Below are 19,749 nucleotides of genomic sequence, written 5' to 3'. Positions count from 1 at the left end.
ATATATTCTGTCCATTATTTAAATGTGAAATGTCTAAAGTAGAATTTTCTTCATGCATGTCAGCTTTTAGTAAACGAAGAATCAGTATTTTACAGCAAACAACACTAAGGAAAGGAACACTTCCTCATGAAATACTTTACTAACCTGCTAAGCTCCATCACTAAAATTCTCACACATATATAAGGGATGCATAACACTCATTTTATTCAACCAAATAAAAATGAAATTGTGAGCATACTTACATGGCACCTAGCTGCAAGGTAACGACATGCTTCATACAACTAGGAAAGAAATTAATTTGTTTAAGTAGTGGTCAAAATAATATGTATCTTCACTTTCAAAGAAAGCCGTAAGCATAAAATAGAGCTAATTTCATAATTTCTTTTACTCTTGCGGTTAAAAAAAAATCCAGTCTTGTTAAACCATATTTATTATGAACCCACTGTTTACTAGGCACCAAGGATTCAAAAGCAGTAAGGCCCTGCCCCAGGAGGTTACAGTAGGGGAGATGTGAACTAAGCACAACAGGTAAGCATGACGAAAGGGGGCTACAGAAAGCACCAGCCAGGTGGAGAAGGAAACGTCTGCAGGAGAGCGAGTAAGTGAGGCAGCGAGTAAGTGGTCAGGCAGAGGAGTGGAGCACTGGGCAGCTCTTCAAGCACTAAGTGTGAATAACTGCCGGGCGTCCAAGGAGCTCGCAGCAGCTCCACTTCAGGCACTCAGTGTGAATAACTGCCGGGCGTCCAAGGAGCTCGCAGCAGCTCCACTTCAGGCCCTGAGTGTGAATAACTGCCGGGCGTCCAAGGAGCTCACAGCAGCTCCATGTGACTGGAGCACGTGCTCCGGGTATTGATGGTGGTGGATTAGACACAGACTGGAGAGAAAACATGGAGGGCCTCACAGACCTACTGATGCATCTGACTTTATCCTGCAGCTAATGGGAAGTCACTGAATGACTTTGTGGGAATATAACCACATCCGTATTTTAAAGACTACTCACTCCTGTAATAGTTCACAAGATGAACTTGTCACAGGGAAGGTGAGAAGAGAGAAACTGTTACTGGGGAAAAGAGACAAGAAGAGAGGCTGTAACAGAACAGACAAAAAATCAAAGGCCTGACACATACGAGTGGGGAGAAAGAGGAATATCCATGATTCCAGAGCTGTTGAGAAAACAGTCTTCAGAATTTACAGACTAGATGGGAGATGGGGGAAAAAGAAGGTGACAGATGAGGTATAAGACATTTTCCCTTCACTTTCACTAAAAAAAATTGGGCCTACTGTGATGACTCACATCTATAATCCCAGCACTTTGGGAGACCAAGGCGGGAGGATTACTTGAGACCAGGAGTTCAAGACTAGCCTGGGCAACAAAGTGAGGCCCTGTCTCTACCAAAAAAATTTAAAAATTAGCTGGGTGTGGTGGCATGCATTTGTAGTCCCAGATATTGGGGAGGCTGAGGCAGAAGGATCACGTGAACCCAGGAGTCTGAGGCTATAGTGAGCCACGATCATCCCACTGCACTGCTGGGTGACACAGAGAGACCTCAAAAAAACAAAAACAAAGAAAAATTGCATCAATTTAAATAACTTCAACATAAATGGAATATACACCTAAAACCCCAATGACATTTTTTTTTGAGACGGAGTCTCGCTCTGTTGTCCAGGCTGATCTCAGCTCACTGCAACCTCCACCTCCTAGGTTCAAGTAATTCTCTGCCTCAGCCTCCCGAGTAGCTGGGATTACAGGCGCCTGCCACCAGCTAATTTTTGTATTTTTAGCAGAAATGAGGTTTCACCATCTTGGTCTTGAGCTCCTGACCTCATGATCCACCAGCCTTGGCTTTCCAAAGCGCTGGGATTACAGGTGTGAGCCACCACGCCCGGCCACTAATGACATTTTTTTTAAAGCTCTGAAGAGCTTTAAAGTTCATACCGTCACTTACTTTGTCCAGTTTTCGTGACCGAAGTGCATGGGCGGCTCTGTGATATTGTGCTGTCAGGTAAAGACATTGAGCCAACCAATAGATGTCCTGGGGTTCCTCTGAAGGGAAAAATTCACGTAAGTGGTCAGAGGTACAAGGTGAAACAGAAAAAAAAATTTAAGATTAATCAGAAAACCAATTAGCATTTTGTCACTTACCATGAGAGAGTGAAGCTACTTTATCTGCCCAAAATAGAGCACTCTGGTACTGTTGCTGCATACCAAAAAAAACAAAAAAGTGGTAACTGCTCTGTTATTTTAATAGTCTTAAACAGTCATCTAATATTATTATAATTCTATGTAATAAATCTACATCTCAAGACAACAATTTGTTACATCTCTATCTTACATCTCACGTAAGGTAAGTTTTAGTTCAGTGTCACAATACAAATATTCCTGTAATATCTTTGTATATACAACTCATGAAGGTAATTTTTTAAAACTCATACACTGTAAAAATGTATCGTGAAACATACAAGTGAAATGCAAGTGAAACAGCAAAGGCTAGTCATGAACAATTCTTGTGTGATTTATATAACACTTTCAACGAGCTGTTAGTGGATCCCAAAGTGAAATTTAGAAGACAGAACACTATACTCAAATACCTTATATAACACAGTTGCAGTTTTAATAACACTCAAGTTTAAAAACACACACACATAAATTAACTAAGCTTCACTGAACATGGGGAAGAACTCACCTCCTCCAAGTCTAACAAAAATGAAGGAGCCGACAACGAGAGACACCCACAGTGACCTACGGCTAGCTTTAGTCCCTGTTCTGCTCCTCGGTCCTCAGTCTTCTACAGTTTCTGCCTCAGTTCCCCTGGAGGCAAGCCAGGACCACTGCTGCTAGCCCGAGGCAGGAGGAATGCCAACGGGATGGTTACAAATATGCTCAATACCGGTGTCTCCGGCTGGAAACCAGGCCTGTCACATTCCTCACTACGTCTCCGTACTGAAGAAAAAGTGATCAGAAAACACTGAATTCAACTAACTCATGGTAAATAAAAACACAGCCCTCCAAATGGACTGCAAACATTTGGCCACGTCATTTAGCAACCAATTCCGAAAACTCTGCATTACCATGGCTTTTCTTTCCCTTTCTTTCCAATTTCCTGAAAGAGCAAGCATTTCAACAAAAACTAAACATTATAGATAAAACTGATGCTGATTCTCGAAGACACTTCTTCCCTTAAACGCTCTCTGCTATTCAAAGGTAGTGTAGAAAACACGGACATAGTTAACGAGAATTTTTAAAGTACTGATTTGAGACAACAGGCTTCTTCACATCTTTATTCACTTAAATTCAGCCCAATAAAAATTACAACTAAACCTCTCAAAAATGTTTTATTAGCTAGCCCTGTAACTTTCCTCCAAAAATTGTCCTTCAACTTGCACTGAGTAGTCAGTGTTTCCTGGGCACCTCCTCCGCGCCAGGTGCAGAACGAGGCTCAGACCCGACTGAGGCGCCCCCTGCGCTGGGGAGCCTCCACTCCCCGGGCTGTGCCCCTCCCAACTGCAGGGACCGCTCCCTTCGGGGTGAGGCGGAGACTGCGCTGCTGGCCCCAGATGAAGGCCCAGGGCTGGCCCAGTCCTTCCCCACCAAGAGCCCCGACGGCAGGCACCCTAGCCCCACGCCGCACGGAAAAAGACCCGGCGAGGCCTTGGCCCCGCACCCCGCGCCCCGAGTCGGGGCCGCCCACCTGGTCGAGGTACTGCCGGACGCGCTTCCGCAGCCGCTCTAGGTTCATGGCCGCGCGGGCCCGGCCTCCCGCCGCACTCCGCCGCCAGGCGCGCGCCTCCTGCCCGCTAAGCGCCCCGCCCCGTGCCCGTGCCCGCGCCCGCGCCCGCCGCCGCCGCCGCCCCAAGACTCGAAGGCCGCGGACTCGAAGGCCGCTGACCCCCACCCGGTCCCTGTGCACCGCCCAGGCTCTTCCGCTCCAGGCAGGCCCCGCCCCGGAAGTCCCCAGCAAACGAGTCCCATCTAGCGCGGGAAAACGGACCCGAGTTGTTGGTTCCGACGCATCTCCTGGAACGTGGGCTTCTGGTTGCCTTGGGGCGAGAGCGCGGCCTCCCCAGAATCGCTGCGGCGCCTCTGGGCATTGGGGAGGGAGTCAGGAGGGCTCGGGGCCGGACCACCCACCCGGGCAAAAAAGCAGGTGGCTGCTGAGCCTTCTTTCCCCAGAATGTAGTCAACATTTTAAAAATAAGAGCAACGCACTCTCATTACCAAAAAAAAAAAAAAAAAATTGTGTGCACAAACAGCAAATGAAGTCAAAAGACAACCTAGGGAAAAATTTGAAACCTATCACAAAATGCTAATTTCCTTATAATGTAAAGCCAGTATTCCCTTTACATATATGTAATAAGTCAGTGGGAAGAGACCAATGGCTCAGGAGAAAGACAGGCAAAAAACAGTTCACAGGGAAAGAAATGCAAATAGATTTTAACATTCGAAAGAAAGCCCAACTTAATTCATAATAAAAATTAAAATTACAGTACGGTACCACTTTTCATATGTTAACAAAGATCACAAAGGTTGATGACACTGCTAGCAGGAATGTGGGGAAGCAGGCACCCTCATGTTTTGTGAGTGGTATTGGTATACTCCCTAGGATGAACGAGTTGGAATATCTTCCAAATTTAAAGGTGTTCGTGCTGTTAAACCTAACGATTTTTATTTTGGGAAATATACCATGGATTTGCATTTTTGCATGTGTGCAAAATGACCTGTGGCTTCGTTTGTAATAGCAAAAGATTGCAGACAATTTAAAGACCCATCAAGTATGGAACTGAGTAAATAGGTTATGATACACTCACATAATGGAATACTCGGTGGCTGTTCAAAAGAACAGGCAGCTTTGCATGGACATTGAACAATCTTCAAGATACAGTATGTGGGAAAAAGCAAGTATAGGATCGTGTTTATCATATGCCTGCATTTGAGCAAAATACGAATTTAATGATAGATAGAAAAATCCCTAAACTGTCCCTGGAAGGAAAAAAGAAAACCGGCATAGCACAAGGCCTCTGGATGGAGTGCTGGAAGATGAGAGATGGTGGAAGTGGGGGAGGTACTTCCTTGGATATCTTTTTGTGCTTCTGAATTTCAGTCCATGTGCATATATTACCTTTTGTGAAATTAAATCATTCAAACTTAAAATAATTTAAACTTAAAGCTGTTGGAACTTTGAATTACCTGAGCCTTGAGGGGAATGTGGCTACGCGGCCTAGGTCATGCCACATGCAGCTGCAACTTCTGCCTTTTTCCCTGTAAATAATAAAGACCAAATGGCACTGGAGATAAGACCCCCTCAGATGACTACCCCTCCTCATGGAGTCATAACGCAATCTTCCTTCAAATACAGAGATCCCTAACCAATGGAACCGCTGCGGCGTGTGCCCCTGGCCTCGTATAAAAACTGTGGTGATCCTGCTGGAGCTTCTGTCTCCGCCTGGTAAGTGAAACCTGAGCTCCACTTGGAAAGGCTGACCCCATTTGTCCAGGTGGCCATTCTCAGGCTCTGTGCTCAAATACACACTATATGTAATCATATTTCTGAATCTCATTATTAAGGTTGACACTTTTAAAAAGTAAATATAACTTTTATAAATATAAAAACCTAAAAAAGTAAAAAAATTCAAAGAAGCAAAAAAAAAAAAAAAAACTTGCTGTAAAGAATCCCATCCACTCAAAAATTCTCTCACGTTACTGTGAGTAATCTGCTGTGTAATTTTCTATGTGTGTGTACATATATGAGTGGGTGATATTTTGAAGTTGTGTTTAAAAATTTGTCCCCCTGTATGTTTCCTTTTCCTCCTCCTTTCCCACTTCTGCAGGCAGGCAGTAATCAACTCTGCTCATTAACTTGGGGCAGGCATGTGGTGAGGTGTGTTTAAGCCATATTTTCAACGACTTCTGTTCATTTAATGAGATTCCTAGTTAACCAAAAATGAGTGACTGAGGCAAATGTCTCCACCAGTAGAGGTCTGAGGATGGGCCCGGGAAAAAAACAAGCCACAGAAGCATCAACTGTGCCATCCAAATAGGGTTATGGGGACTGGGTGTTTAGGAGGAGACAGCAAGCAGGACGAAAAAAAGGGAGGGGTCCACAGTGACGCTCTGATTAGTGCTCAGTAAACCAACAATTTACATAAGATGAGGCAAACATCTGATGAGAGGGAGTAGAGGAAAGAGTTATGTAGCCCATATCAGGGTAGGCAGAAGAGTGACTGATCTCATCTTGTCCTTGTTTTGTACCTGGAATGTAAATTTGTAATTAATATTGCCAGGGTGAGATTTAACAGAAATCACTTTTAGGAGTCCTCTGCCAGATACCCCAACTCATCACTCTCAAGTTCAAAGTTCAAGAGATCCCTAGAGCAGGGGCACAATGCTGCCAGGTTCTTTGCTAATGCATAGCAAAAGCGACCTTTGCTTCAGTTCCTAGTAAGTTTCTCATCTCTATCTGAGACCTTGTCAGCCTGCCCATCTCTCCATATCACTATCAGCATTTGGGTCACAATAATTTAACAAGTCTCTTGGAGGTTCCAAATTTTCCCCCATCTTCTTATCTTCTTCTGAGCCCCCCACATCCTTCCAACCTCTACCCATTACCCAGTTCCAAAGTTATTTCCACATTTTCAGGTATCTTTATACGAATGCCCCACTTTTCAGTACCAATTTTCTGTATTAGCCAGTTCTCACATTCCTATAAAGAAACACCTGAGGCCAGGCCCAGTGGCTCATTCCTTTAATCCCAGCACTTTGGGAGTCCCAGGCAGGTGGATCACGTGAGGTCAAGACCAGCCTGGGCAACATACTGAAACCTCATCTCTACTAAAAATACAAAAAATTAGCCGGGTGTGGTGGCAGACGCCTGTAGTCCCAGCTACTCGGGAGGCTGAAGCAGGAGAGTCACTTGAACTCCGGAGGCGGAGGTTGCAGTGAGCCAAGATTGCACCACTGCACTCCAGCATGGATGACAAGAGTGAAACTCCGTCTCAAAAAAAAAAAAAAAAAAAAGATAAAAAGAAACACCTGAGACTGGGTAATTTATAAGAAAAAAGGTTTAATTGGTTTACTGTTCTGCAGGCGGCACAGGAAGCATAGCTGCTTCTGCTTCTGCGCAGGCCTCAGGAAACTTAACAATCATGGCGAAAGGCGAAGGGGAAGCAGACACAACTTACCAGAACAAGAGAAAGAGAGAGAGGGGGCAGGTGCCATGCACTTTTCTGCAACCAGGCCTCACAAGAACTCACTCACTATACAGTCCCAAGTGGGGGATGATGCTAAACCATTCATGAGAACTCCACCCCCATGATCCAGTCACCTTCCACCAGCCCCACCTCCAGCAGTGGGGATTATAATTCCACGTGAGCTTTGGTGGGGACACAGATCCAAACCATATCACATTCTAATAGAATGACCTGGAATCTCTATATTTGGTTAGATTTCTTGTGCTTTTCTTCCCTTTTATACCTGTAATAGCCTACAGCAAAATCATGTTTACTGATTTTAGAATGATGCCCCTTAGGTTTGTCAACCTTAGATAGAAAGATTCAGAAAATACGAGTTAGCATGGAGTTTATTTGAGCACAAGCCCTGAGGATGACCGCCTGGGAGCACAGATTTGAGTTTCCTTGAGTACGCACCCGAGCAGCAGCAGGTACCTGGGGGGGGGGGGGGGCGGGGGGGGTTAAGGAGAAAAGAAAGGGCGGTTCCTGAGTTGTTTATCAAAAATTTACATTAAAACAACATAAGCTATTGATTGACTATACATTTTTCCTTGTCTCACAGACTCCAGAAACATGAAAATAATGGGTGACACAGCAGTCAGGAACAAAATGCCTTAAGCAATTGTCCCTGTGGCATGGGGAGCAGAGTGACTGCAGTTAGTCCCACACTCATGTCCTGATACATGTTTGCATCCTTCAAATAGTTCAGACTGCTCTGAGCTATTTTTCTTTCCTCAGGTTAAACCTTCCATCACTGTATTTCCTCTACCACACTTCCTAATTGGTTAAACTGATAGGGCTCATAAATATTGTGTATTACCTCACATGACAAAATGGACTTTGCAAGGGGTGATTAAGTTAAGATGGGTTATGTGGGTGGGTGTGATGTAATCACAAGAGTTCTTACAAGTGAAAGAGGGAGGCAGGGGGTCAGAGTCAGAGAGATTGGAAGACGCTACGCTGCTGGCTTTGAAGATGGAGGAAGGAAGGAAGGAAGAACAGTGAGCTGGGAGTGCAGGTGGCCTCCTGAAGCTGGGAAAGGCCAGGGACGGGATTCTTACCTAGATGCTCCAGGAGCACAGCGCTGCTGACACCTTGATATCCTGCAGAGACCCATTTCAGGTAGTGATCAGAGGTTAGCAAACAAAATTAGAACTCTGCCAAATGTGTACATGCCTGAGGCTGGCTTGTCTAACAGAAGACATTCTGTTTATTTTCCTCCTCTTACATTCTCTCCCAGTATTTGCCCTTGTTAAAGAAGATAAAATTTCAGGACCCTCTAAAGTTACTACAAGGGGGAAGTTAAGCGCTGGAGACTGAGTCACAGAGCATGTTTGCAATTCTGCAATACTGAGTTTTGTGAAATTGAGTGTGTAAAAATCTTTGTTTTGTGGTTTTAAAAGATAATTCCTTCCTTAAACTAGTTCCTGAAATACGGTCAGGAAAACAAGACTTGGATTTTCAGTATGACCAGAATATTAAACATGCCAAGTGGTTTCTCAAGAATTTAAATTACTCTGAAAGGAAGAGAGAACAATCACCCTTCTCACTGATTAGAGTGAGGTGGTATTGTCGCCACAGGAGAGCGGTTTACAAAGTTAGAGGATACTGTTGGCTGAAACTGCAAAATGTTGAGGCTTTGAAAGAGCAAAGGCAGTGATTAAGAAGTCAATGATTGGCAGATACATCTTTGTTGTCATTTTACAAAGACAGTTCTCAAGTTTGGAATTAACTGTAGGGACCAGCCCCACAGGGTCGATGGGTCTCTCCCTGTGTGTGGCGACGAGAGAGTGTAGAAATAAAGACACAAGACAAAGAGATAAAAGAAAAGACAGCTGGGCCCGGGGGACCATTACCACCAATGCGCGGAGACCGGTAGTGGCCCCGAATGTCTGGCTGCGCTGATATTTATTGGATACAAGGCAGAAGGGGCAGGGTAAGGAGTGTGAGCCATCTCCAATGATAGGTAAGGTCACGTGGGTCACGTGTCCACTGGACAGGGGGCCCTTCCCTGCCTGGCAGCCGAGGCAGAGAGAGAGAGAGGAGAGAGAGAGACAGCTTACGCCATTATTTCTGCATATCAGAGACTATTAGCACTTTCACTAATTTACCACTGCTATCTAGAAGGCAGAGCCAGGTGTACAGGATGGAACATGAAGGCGGACTAGGAGCGTGACCACCGAAGCACAGCATCACAGGGAGAAGGTTAGGCCTCCGGATAACTGCGGGTGAGCCTGACTAATGTCAGGCCCTCCACAAGAGGTGGAGGAACAGAGTCTTCTCTAAACTCCCCCGGGACAAGGGAGACCCCCCCCCCCCCCCTTTCCCGGTCTGCTGAGTAGCGGATGTTTTCCCTTGACACTTAACGCTACCGCTGGACCACGGTCCACCTGGCAACGGGCGTCTTCCCAGACGCTGGCGTCACTGCTAGACCAAGGAGCCCTCTGGCAGCCCTGTCCGGGCATAACAGAAGGCTCGCACTCTTGTCTTCTGGTCACATCTCACTGTGTCCCCTCAGTTCCTACCTCTGTATGGCCTGGTTTTTCCTAGGCTATGACTATAGAGCGAGGATTATTATAATATTGGAATAAAAAGTAATTGCTACAAACTAATGATTAATGATATTCATATATAATCATATCTAAGATCTATATCTGGTATAACTATTCTTGTTTTATATTTTATTATACTGGAACAGCTCGTGTCCTCTGTCTCTTGCCTCAGCGCCTGGGTGGCTTGCCGCCCACAATTAACATCTATCCAAACATCAAATCTTGATCTATCCTGCGTTTCTCCACACCCTGCGGCTGCAAGTCTGCTCCAGCGCTGCCTTGGAGACCTGTCCAGGTCCACCTGGACCCCACAGACAGGGGCCATAAGCGAAGCGTCGCCTGCAGAGTTGGGCAGAGGAAGCTCAGAGCTTCCCCACTGGGACATGAGTGCCACAATAACACTCTTAAAAAGAAAAACCTTCTGGGTTAATACCTTTCCTTTGAATTAACCTCCATCCAGGTAAAAAATGATTGATGAGTAAATGTTTGTTAATTAAAATTGAGGCTTTCTGTTGGCTTATAAATGTTAAGCTTTGTGGCACTTACTGATGTGGAAAGTAAGACCCAGCAAGGCTAACTTACCTAAGCAAGGTCCCAAAGCCGCAACTAAAACCAAGTCCCTGAGCTGACAATGGCCTCTTGGGTGTTGTACCCATTCGTGAGAATACCTGGGGTTTTAAGGCAAAAGCAGGCTGTGGGGACACTGAGAACATCAGCCTGGAGTTTGCAGCTTCCCCACTCTCCCTGCCTCTTCAGGGACAATGCCCTCTGGGTGGCGGTGATCGAGTTCTGCCAGTGCGGGGAAGCTCTGCGGGGTGAAGAGAAGCCTGGAGAGGGATCTGCCAGGCCCAGCGTCCCCAGCGTCACCTCCTAAAACTGCAGTAAAAGGACTGGGAGGCTACGGGAAGCAAGCTGGGCCACCCGGACAGAGCATCCCCAGGTGCCGGATGCCTTTTCTTCCTAGCATCCTGTCCCACCACCCCCAGGACACTGCAACACTAGTCATCCTGCACAGGCTTCCGCTGCAGCTTCTCAAAGACTGCTGTCCACAGACACGGGCCCAGCCCCGTCGACATGAGGGTAACAGCCAATTCAGAAATGTTGTAATCTCTAGCTGGTTATCTGATTATCTTTTTAATGTATCAAATTAACTGAATAATGCCCTCATTTTGTGTTAGGTGGATATGAACTTTGTCATGAGCCATGGAAGTGTTCACTGGTCTCAATTCTGATGTCAAATGTGGGAAAGCACTTTCTAGTACAAGTTGTTCTGATTGACTCATTCACGTGTGCTTTGGTCTCCTGTGCCAGTGTTCTGCCAGGAGCGGGTGACGGAGTGCAGATTGTGGAGGGCCCTGCGAACACAGGCTTGACGCCTGTGGAGGCCACAGTGGCGGTCCTCAAAGGGACGCCAAAATGGAACTGAAGGATGGGTTGGCCCAGTGGATAGGGGAGGGAGTGGGGGTGGGAGAAGGCCCAGGGCATTCAGGGAATGCAAAGAAACCTAGTCTGGCTGGAACGCAGTGACTGAGGGCCCGTAAGATGAATGAGGAAAAGCTTCCTACAGTGATGTGTGAAAAAAACAACTGCCTCTGGATAGTTTACAATGCTTACAGGTGTTGCTCAGTGTCAAAAATATTTTATTAACACACAGCTTGCTTATGCCAAGAAATATTATCATTATTGTCTGAAACATAGTGCTGAGGATAATTTTTAAAAATGACAGCAGTATATCACTGAAAACAAGCAGGAAATCATCTAATCTGGAGACAGACACACACACACACACACACACACACCCCCCACACTGGTGCACACCCCCCCACAGACACACTACACACCGCACACTAGTCCACACACACCACACACAACATACCACACACAACATACTAGTGCAAACCCAACAGACATACACCACACAATATACCACACACACCCCACAGACACACACACACCACACACTAGTGCACACCCCCCACAGACACACTACACACCACACACTAGTCCACACACATCACACACAACATACCACACCCCACATACTAGTGCAAACCCAACAGACATACTCCACACAATATACCACACACATACCCCACAGACACCACACACCGCACACTGGTGCACACAACACAGACCACACACACACACCACAGCCCCCCCGCCCAATACCACACACATGTAACTATGCTTATGAATTGCTGATTTCAGTGAATGTGGCACTTGGTGATTGGTTACATTCTTCTTGATCAGTCCTCCTTATTCTGAATTACTTTGTATGTATTGAGAATTATACATTATTTTGCCACAATTTATGATTTGATGAAAATATTGGGAAGAATATGAGAAAGAGTGATGGGGTGTTGGAATTGTGGGCTCCTTAAAATTTCCCCTCAGCCTTGTAGAAAATGAGAAAATCTCCAAGTGTCTGGTTAATTTGCCCGGGTACTTCAGTCAGCGGCATCTTTTTTGTTTGTTTGTTTTTGAGACAAGGTCTCCCTCAGTCACCCAGGCTGGAGTGCGTTGGTGTGATCGCTGCTCACTGCAGCCTAAACCTCCCAGGCTCAAGCAATCCTCCCACCTCAGCCTCCTGAGTAGCTGGGACCACAGGCGCCACCACACCCGGCTAGTTTTTGTATGTTTTGTAGAGATAGGGTCTCACTGTGTGGCTCAGGCTAGTCTTGAATTTCCAGACTCAAGCAATTCGCCCTGCCCCCCCACTCCCCCCCACTCCCCCCCATCAGCCTCCTGAGGTGCTGGCAGGTGTGAGCCACTGCCCGCCCGCGGCATCTACTCCACAGGACGTCCATTCTGGAGATCGTCACTAGTGGGCACCATTTCTCCACGCATCCGTGGGCTTTTCTCCAAGGTCCTTGTTAGCGGGTGGCTGCTGGCCTGGGGCATTGCAGTTTTTGAAAGTCTCTGACCAGACATGCACTTATGCAGCGAGGGACTCAAGGTTGTCTCGAGGCCCAGATCACAGAATCTGAGAGGCAATGGGGCTTCACAGATGGATTCCCTAAGGGTTCCGTTTAAGGAGTTCTTTCCATTTCAGCCACGGTTTTGAGGATCAGTACAATTTGTGGTTCCCCTTCCCCAATCTGTGGGTTACATGAAAACTAAATCTGGTCTTTAAAGAACTATTTATTGTCTATGGAGTTTTAGGACATTATAGTTACTGTTGAGGAGAGAAGACAATTAAACAAATACCCATACAAGAAAAGTCCTAGTTGGTAAATACTGAGAGCTTTGCAGCTGCGTGAGCAGAATGACATTTCACGAGTGGCTCCAGCCCAGTGTGGCACGGCTCTGGCACATCTCCGGACCTGAAAACAAGCTCAGCGTAACATGGGACAGACGTCACAGTCCACCGCCTGTGTCAGTCTTGCTGGTTTTAATAACGTTTCAATGTGTGTTTCCCTACCAGACCCATGTGCTGAACCCAGCTGTAGGTCACTGGAGTTTGCCTTCTCTGCTAAGCAAGTCTGACCTCTAGGCTTGGCAACCATTTCTGGAACAGAGATGTTTCACAGTGTTAGCACCCGAAGGGCCTGGACTCCATCAGCTGCCCAGGTTGCATTTCCAGAACATTCCCTCCCATCTGGAATTCTATCCACATCGCAACCAGAGGGGCCTACATGCACCCTAAGGCCAAAGACATCGCCCTTTTATGGTGGCCTCGTTCTTCTCTGAGACAGATGAGGTCTGGGAGTCCTGAGAGTGGCCTTGTGTGACCCTTCTGGTGACAGCAGGGAAGAGTGTGGCAATCAAACCTGGCAGAGCCACGGCCAAAGGGCTGAGATGTCTGGCAGGCCCATCTCCCACTGACCTGGAGAAAACACACAGCAGCCACTGCTTTACCGACTTTGGCTTCACCACTGCAGGGTGGGGACGGGAGTGAGGCAGAGGAGGCGCTCAGGGCTCGGAATGAAGGAGGCTCCTCAGGTGAGCCCTGCACAGCCTAGGGCAACAGCCTCTTGCTCTGCAGGGGGCACTCCCTTCCCCCACCCCAGTACGGGCCTGGGCCACGCCTGCAGTTCTTCTTCCTCCTTCTCTTTCTTGTTGTCCATCCTCTCCCTCCCCTCCCCTTCCACTCCCCCTGCTTCGCTTCTCCTCCCCTCCCCCGTCCCTCCCCTCCCCTTCCTCCCTTCCCCTTCCCCCTCCCCCTCACTTCTCCTCCCCTCCCTACCCCTTCCCCCTCCCCTCCCTCCTCTGTCTTTCTCCTCTTCCTTCTGTCTCTTCCCCTCCTCTTCCACTATGGGACTACTTTTCTTCCTTCTTTTCCCTTCTCCCTTCTTCTCTCCCTCCTTTATTTTCTTCCTTTCTATATTTAACACATATTTCCTGTGTGCCCACCTCACATGGGATAGACAGGCTTCTGTCCTCACTGCTCCATCCGTTATATTTATGATGGTTTTAAAGCATTTCAAAGTTCTATAGGTTTCAATTAATTTGATACCCGGTGTAACATGGGACAGACACATCTCTGGATCTGAAAATGCAGCTGGTACTTGACTTTTCAGGTCATCAGAGCTTGTGGGTGGCTGGTTTTTACACTAAGGCTGCTGGCAGGATGCTCATTTGTCCACTAACTCTCTGAGCAAAGTCCAGAAGGGAAAAGAGCTGACATTATGGCTCTTCTGTGTAATGGGAAGATTTTATCTACTTCTTGACTATGTGTAGCAATTTGTCAGTCTTTATAAACTGTTTGCTCTCTGGAAAGAGACAGATTGAGAACAATGTTCTCAGGACCAGACAGCAGCCTTTCTAGTTTTGTGATAGATCCTTTGAAGTTCATTGCATTAGGGCCTATCAGGGAGGGCTGGCACAGGCCAGGACTCCTACAGCACAACCCTCGTGAGGTGGAACAAGGTGGGGACACACAGGCAGGCACATTCAGAAAATGCTGCCAGAGTCAACCCTAAACTGCCACCTCGAAAAGGAAGTGCAAATTCAAGGCTTGCAAACCAAGGACGCAAATCGCTATGGAGAGGCCATTTTTTCCATCAAGTTTAGCACAGACGTGAACTGTTAATGGAGGTCTGTGCCCAGTTGGGCTTCAAGACAGAGAGGGGCGGGGCCACCTAGAGAGGTCATGGCTGCAGTGGGCAGAGGCCAAGCCCCTCCTGGCCCGATGCAGGCATCTCAGGCTCCAGCACCACCTGTTGCACAGGAGAGGCTTCAGGAGGTCCACTGGGGGAACAGCAGGAGACCCAGAATCCACGTCCAGGCCTGTCTGACCCTACAGTCTGTGATTTTAAACACTGTCAATGGAAGGTCCCCCCTGAGGAGCGCTTAGGAATCTGGGATTGCCGAATTCCGTGTGGAGGAGCCGGAGGCAAGCTCTGCTATTCATGTCAAGTGCATTTTAAAGGAGCTTGTGCATAAAGGAATGAAATAAGGAATGAAATTAGCTGCTGCTGCTTTTTTTTTCTTTTGGTAGAGATGGGTTCTCATCATGTGGCCTAGGCTGGTCTTGAATTCCTGGGCTCGTGCGACCCTCCCACTTTGGCTTCCCAAACTGCTGGGAATGTAGGTGTGCGATACCATGCCCAGCCTGAAATTATCTTCTTATTCTCATTCAAACAAAACAAAACAAAAATCTAAATCTATAATATGGGTTAAAAATAGCAAAGAGTACTTTGGGAGGCCGAGGCAGGCAGATCACCTGAGGTCAGGCATTCAAGACCAGCCTGGTCAACATGGTGAAACCCTGTCTCTACTAAAAATACAAAAATTAGCTGGGAGTGGTGGTGCATGTGCCTGTAATCCCATCCATCTCAAAAAATAAATAAATAAAATAAAAATAATAAATAAATAGCAAAGAGTAGTTAGGGACCGTGACATTTCTGAGGGGTCAGCTATCAGCTCCATGAGGCCGAGACTACATATGCAGAGCTTTGTTGAGTGAATGAAGGTGTGTGTGTGAGTCTTTTAACTCATTTTTAAAAGGTATTGCCCATGGGCTGATGTTCATTGTTGTGGAAGAGTTTAGATGGGATCTTACCTGGGGCTGATAGAGAACTAAGCAGATCCCAAGCACTCTCAGACATACCCTTAATGTCTCCAACCGAGACTCTCTGGGTCCTTTTTTCTTTTCTTCTCTTTTTCTTCTTTTTTTTTTTTTTTTTGAGATGGAGTCTTGCTCTGTCGCCCCGGTTGGAGTGCAGTGGCGTGTTCTCGGCTCACTGCAACCTCCATCTCCCGGGTTCAGGTGATTCTCCTGCCTCAGCCTCCTGAGTAGCTGGGATTACAGGTGCCTGCCACCACGCCCGGCTAACTTTTTTGTATTTTTAGTAGAGATGGGGTTTCACCATGTTGGTCAGGCTGGTCTCGAACTCCTGACCTTGTGATCCGCCCACCTCGGCCTCTCAAAGTGCTGGGATTACAGGCGTGAGCCATCGTGCCTGGCCCTCTGGGTCTTTTTTATATCTTAGGTTATGTATTCTGGAGCCAAGCTGTAGTTTCATCATGTTGAAAAATTTTAATCTGATTTATTTAGATATTTGTTAAAGGAACAATCACAGAGCTTTTAAGGTAAGTACACAAATCCACCTAGGAATTATAGACAAATCCACCACAGCTCAAAATATGGTAACAGAATAAGTCTTCATAGCTAGAGAAAAAAATCTAATTCAAAACCTTTAGCTCCTAATATTACTCTGCATAATTTGTTTTCAGTTATCAGTCCAAGAAGCACAGAAAATAGTTTTGCTGCATCATCTGCTCAGGCACATTGTTGAAACACCGTTTTAGGAGCTGCCTCATGGGTACTTCACAGCTGCTCTGGCTGTGATAACAGTGAAGAGAGGAAGAGAGCGGGACTGCCCTGGCCACGGCCTTGGGCAAGGCTGATACCCCACACTGCCCTGAGACCGGTGGCTGTGTTAGCCTGGGGGAGCTCACGGGTGGCCTTGTGGGTCTTCCTTGTCACCCCCTCATCACACTTGTCTTCTTTCTGGATTTGTGTTCTGAATCCTCACCCTTCCTCACTTCTCTTTTAGGGTCCAGGCTTGGCTATGTGCTTGCTAAATTCCAGTTTCAGTTCCTGCTGGATCAAAAATACATATTTGAAACTAACACTTTCTTAGGCAAGAACAAGAAACTATCAACTTACTTGGGAAATGGAGTATTTCAACTCATTGACAAGTCTTTACTTAGAATTAAACATACAATTTTTTAAATAACAGCTTTATTTGGATACAATTCTATACCCCTTTACAGTGTATATTTTAGTGTGTTTTGGTGTATTCAGAGTTGTGCAACTATTGTCACAATATAATTTCAGAACATTTTCATCACCTCCCCCTCCAAAAATCAAATTCCTTAGTGATCACTCCCCAATTTCCCTTCCCCCAGCCCCTGACAACCACGGATTACTTTTTGTCTCTTTGAATGTGCCTATTCTGGACGTTTCATATAAAAGGGATCAGACAACATGCGGCATTTAGTATCCAGCTTTTTCACAGAACATAATAATGTCTTTAAGGTTTATCCATTCTGTAACTAGTATCATTCTTTTTTATGGTAGAATAATATTCCATTGTATGGCTATACCACGTTTTATCTGTTCATCAGTTGATAGACATTTGGGTTATTTACACCTCTTGGCCGTTGTGAATTGTGCTGCTATGAACATCAGTGTATGGGTTTTTGCATGAATGTATGTTTTCAAGTCTCTCGAATATAGACCTAGGAGTGGAGTTGCTGGGTGATTTGGTAACCGTTTAACTTTTTGATGAACTACCAAACTGTTTTCCAAAGTGGCTGCACCACTCTTTTTTTTTTCATTTTAAGTTTGTATACCTTTTATTTCATTTCCTTTTTTTTTTTTTTGTTATACTTTAAGTTCTAGGGTACATGTGCACAATGTGCAGGTTTGTTACATATGTATACATACCACTCTTTACCCCTACCAGCAGCCTATGAGGGTTCCAGTTTCTCCACATCCTTATTATAATCTGCCTTTTGATTGCAGACAAGTTAGTGGCTGCGAAGTGACATGTCACTGTGGTCTTCGTTTGCATTTACTAATAACATTGAACATCTTCTCATGTGCTTATTGGTCATTTGTATATCCTGTTGGGAGAAATCTCTATTCAAATAATCAGATAATCTTTTGTCAATTTTGTTGTTGCTGAAATGCAGCAAAGTACTTTTCCCGGAATCAGTACACTGAGCCATGTTTACCATCCAGCTTGTTGCTGGATGGTAAAGGGCCTTCAGGAGGAAAAAGGAAAGAAACTCAAATTTATCTTTTGCCAAGTAAGTGTGAGTCACTTTTTTTGTTTTTTGTTTTTTTGAGACGTAATCTCACTCTGTTGCCCAGGCTGGAGTGCAGTGGCGTGATCTTGGCTCACTGCAACCTCCGCCTCCTGGGTTCAAGCAATCCTCCTGCCTCAGCCTCCTGAGTAGCTGGGACTGCAGGCGCCCGCCACCACACCCAGCTAATTTTTGTTTTTTTAGTACAGACGGGGTTTCACCATGTTGGCCAGGATGGTCTCGAGCTCTTGAAATCGTGATCCGCTTGTCTCGGCCTCCTGAAGTGCTGGGATTACACGCATGAGCCACCATGCCCAGCCAAGTGTGAGTCACTTTCACAGTCATCTTTGCAAATGTTATTCACTTAACCCTGACATGAGGTCCAGGAGGTGGTTCCTGTCCCATCTTTACAAGTGAGAATGGGGCTCCCCGAGGCTGAGCTTTTGTCCAAGATGATGGTTGGAGGCCAAGGAGCTCAAAGCCAACTCACATCCATTGTGTGTCCTGTGCCAACCTGCACTGAGTCAGCCGATTATTTAAACAGCTAATTTTGCTCCTTGAGATCATTTATGTTTGTTTAATTTTTGCTTCTTTCTCATGTGCAGGAGTTATTGGGGTTGGGGCACTAAATTAGAGCAATGCATACTTCCAGTTAGCTGGGGGCTCCAGGAAGTGCCAGGATGGCCAGTGGGTTTTGTTGGATAATTGTATAGAAATCCTTCAGTAGAAACAGGTACAAAATTAGTATCTTCTCATTTTGGAGTTAGGGATAAATGACGGATGACTTGAAGAGGTAAGGAGGATGGAAAATTGAAATCCTTCCTTTAAAATGTTTGAGAAATTTTGCAAGTTAATATTTAAACCAGATTGAGATATCCAGGAGACTGGCAGTGCAGCCTCCGTCAGGTGAAGCTTTGGGGCGGAGGAGAGGGGCCTGGGCTCTGGAGAGCAGGGAAGGGCTTCTCTGCCAGTGTCATGAATTTCTGGTACTATAAAGGTAAAATGGTGTGTCCCGTCCATGCGAGGCCAGCGAAGATCCCAGAGCAAAGATCCCGGATCCCAAAGGTCTGGCAGCTGGCCGGACCATAGGGAGGTGGTCCAACAGCAGGTCAAGGTGGCCACTGGGCCCAGGAGAGTCTTCTGAAGGCTGTGTTTCAGGTTTCTTGTCTTATAAAACTTAGCATTTTTCTTTCCTAAGCCTACAGTTTTCAAATAAGTTAACTTTGTTATTCTTTCTAAAACGAGAAGACCTGTGTGCCGTGCTCCCTCCTCGCCAGCTTGGTACATGGCTGGTCTGTTTCCAAGGTGGGGAAGCACCACCGAGAGATGCCTTCACGTTCCAGTAGTTCAAAACTGCAGACCCCATGGCAGGGAAGGGGACTGAAGACTGAGGTACCCTATGGCCCTGGGCCCATCGCCTCCTTCCTTCCTCACACACAGGAGCCAAAGGCCCTAGTAGCTTAAAGATGCTGCTGAGAAAGCCATCTTCTTGGGACACACAGACCATAATTCCAGCTTGAGGTTCAGAGACAATGAGTCGTTTCCCAAGTTTCCCGTTTTTGTCCAGGTACAGGGCAGTGGGGGAGGCACGCCTCAGAGCCAGTGTCCTGCAAGAGCCTGCCCCTCCCCAGCTCTGTCTTGGAGCCTACACTTGAACCATGTGCCAAAGCTGGGGACTTCAAATAAAGTGCAGTGACTGGCCTGTGGCTGCAGG

General features: G+C 46.3%; 2 protein-coding genes across 7 annotated transcripts in view; both read right to left on the bottom strand.

Moving 5' to 3' along the window:
• The window catches only part of CDC16 (cell division cycle 16), a 34,316-nt gene extending 30,402 nt beyond the window's left edge, over positions 1-3,914 (bottom strand). For all 4 annotated transcript variants that reach the window (XM_054447121.2, XM_054447122.2, XM_054447124.2 and 1 more), the window contains exons 1-4: positions 3,690-3,914; positions 2,144-2,198; positions 1,947-2,044; positions 243-281 (exon numbers count right to left, since the gene is read on the bottom strand). In XM_054447121.2, the coding sequence (XP_054303096.1) occupies positions 243-281; positions 1,947-2,044; positions 2,144-2,198; positions 3,690-3,737 (240 nt within the window). In that variant the 5' untranslated portion in view covers positions 3,738-3,914. The remainder of the gene's footprint in view (positions 1-242; positions 282-1,946; positions 2,045-2,143; positions 2,199-3,689) is intronic.
• A 12,320-nt stretch (positions 3,915-16,234) lies between these two features.
• The window catches only part of CFAP97D2 (CFAP97 domain containing 2), a 43,047-nt gene continuing 39,532 nt past the window's right edge, over positions 16,235-19,749 (bottom strand). The window contains exon 4 of one of the 3 annotated variants that reach the window (XM_054447119.1): positions 16,235-16,824. In XM_054447119.1, the coding sequence (XP_054303094.1) occupies positions 16,815-16,824 (10 nt within the window). In that variant the 3' untranslated portion in view covers positions 16,235-16,814. The remainder of the gene's footprint in view (positions 16,825-19,749) is intronic. The other 2 variants (XM_054447120.1, XR_008493453.2) reach the window with 2 other exon arrangements.

The sequence above is a fragment of the Pongo pygmaeus genome, chromosome 14, assembly GCF_028885625.2.
Source record: "Pongo pygmaeus isolate AG05252 chromosome 14, NHGRI_mPonPyg2-v2.0_pri, whole genome shotgun sequence".
Taxonomy (NCBI): domain Eukaryota; kingdom Metazoa; phylum Chordata; class Mammalia; order Primates; family Hominidae; genus Pongo; species Pongo pygmaeus.
The sequence above is the reverse complement of the archived record's forward strand: the minus strand, read 5'-3'. Positions and strand labels throughout refer to the sequence as shown.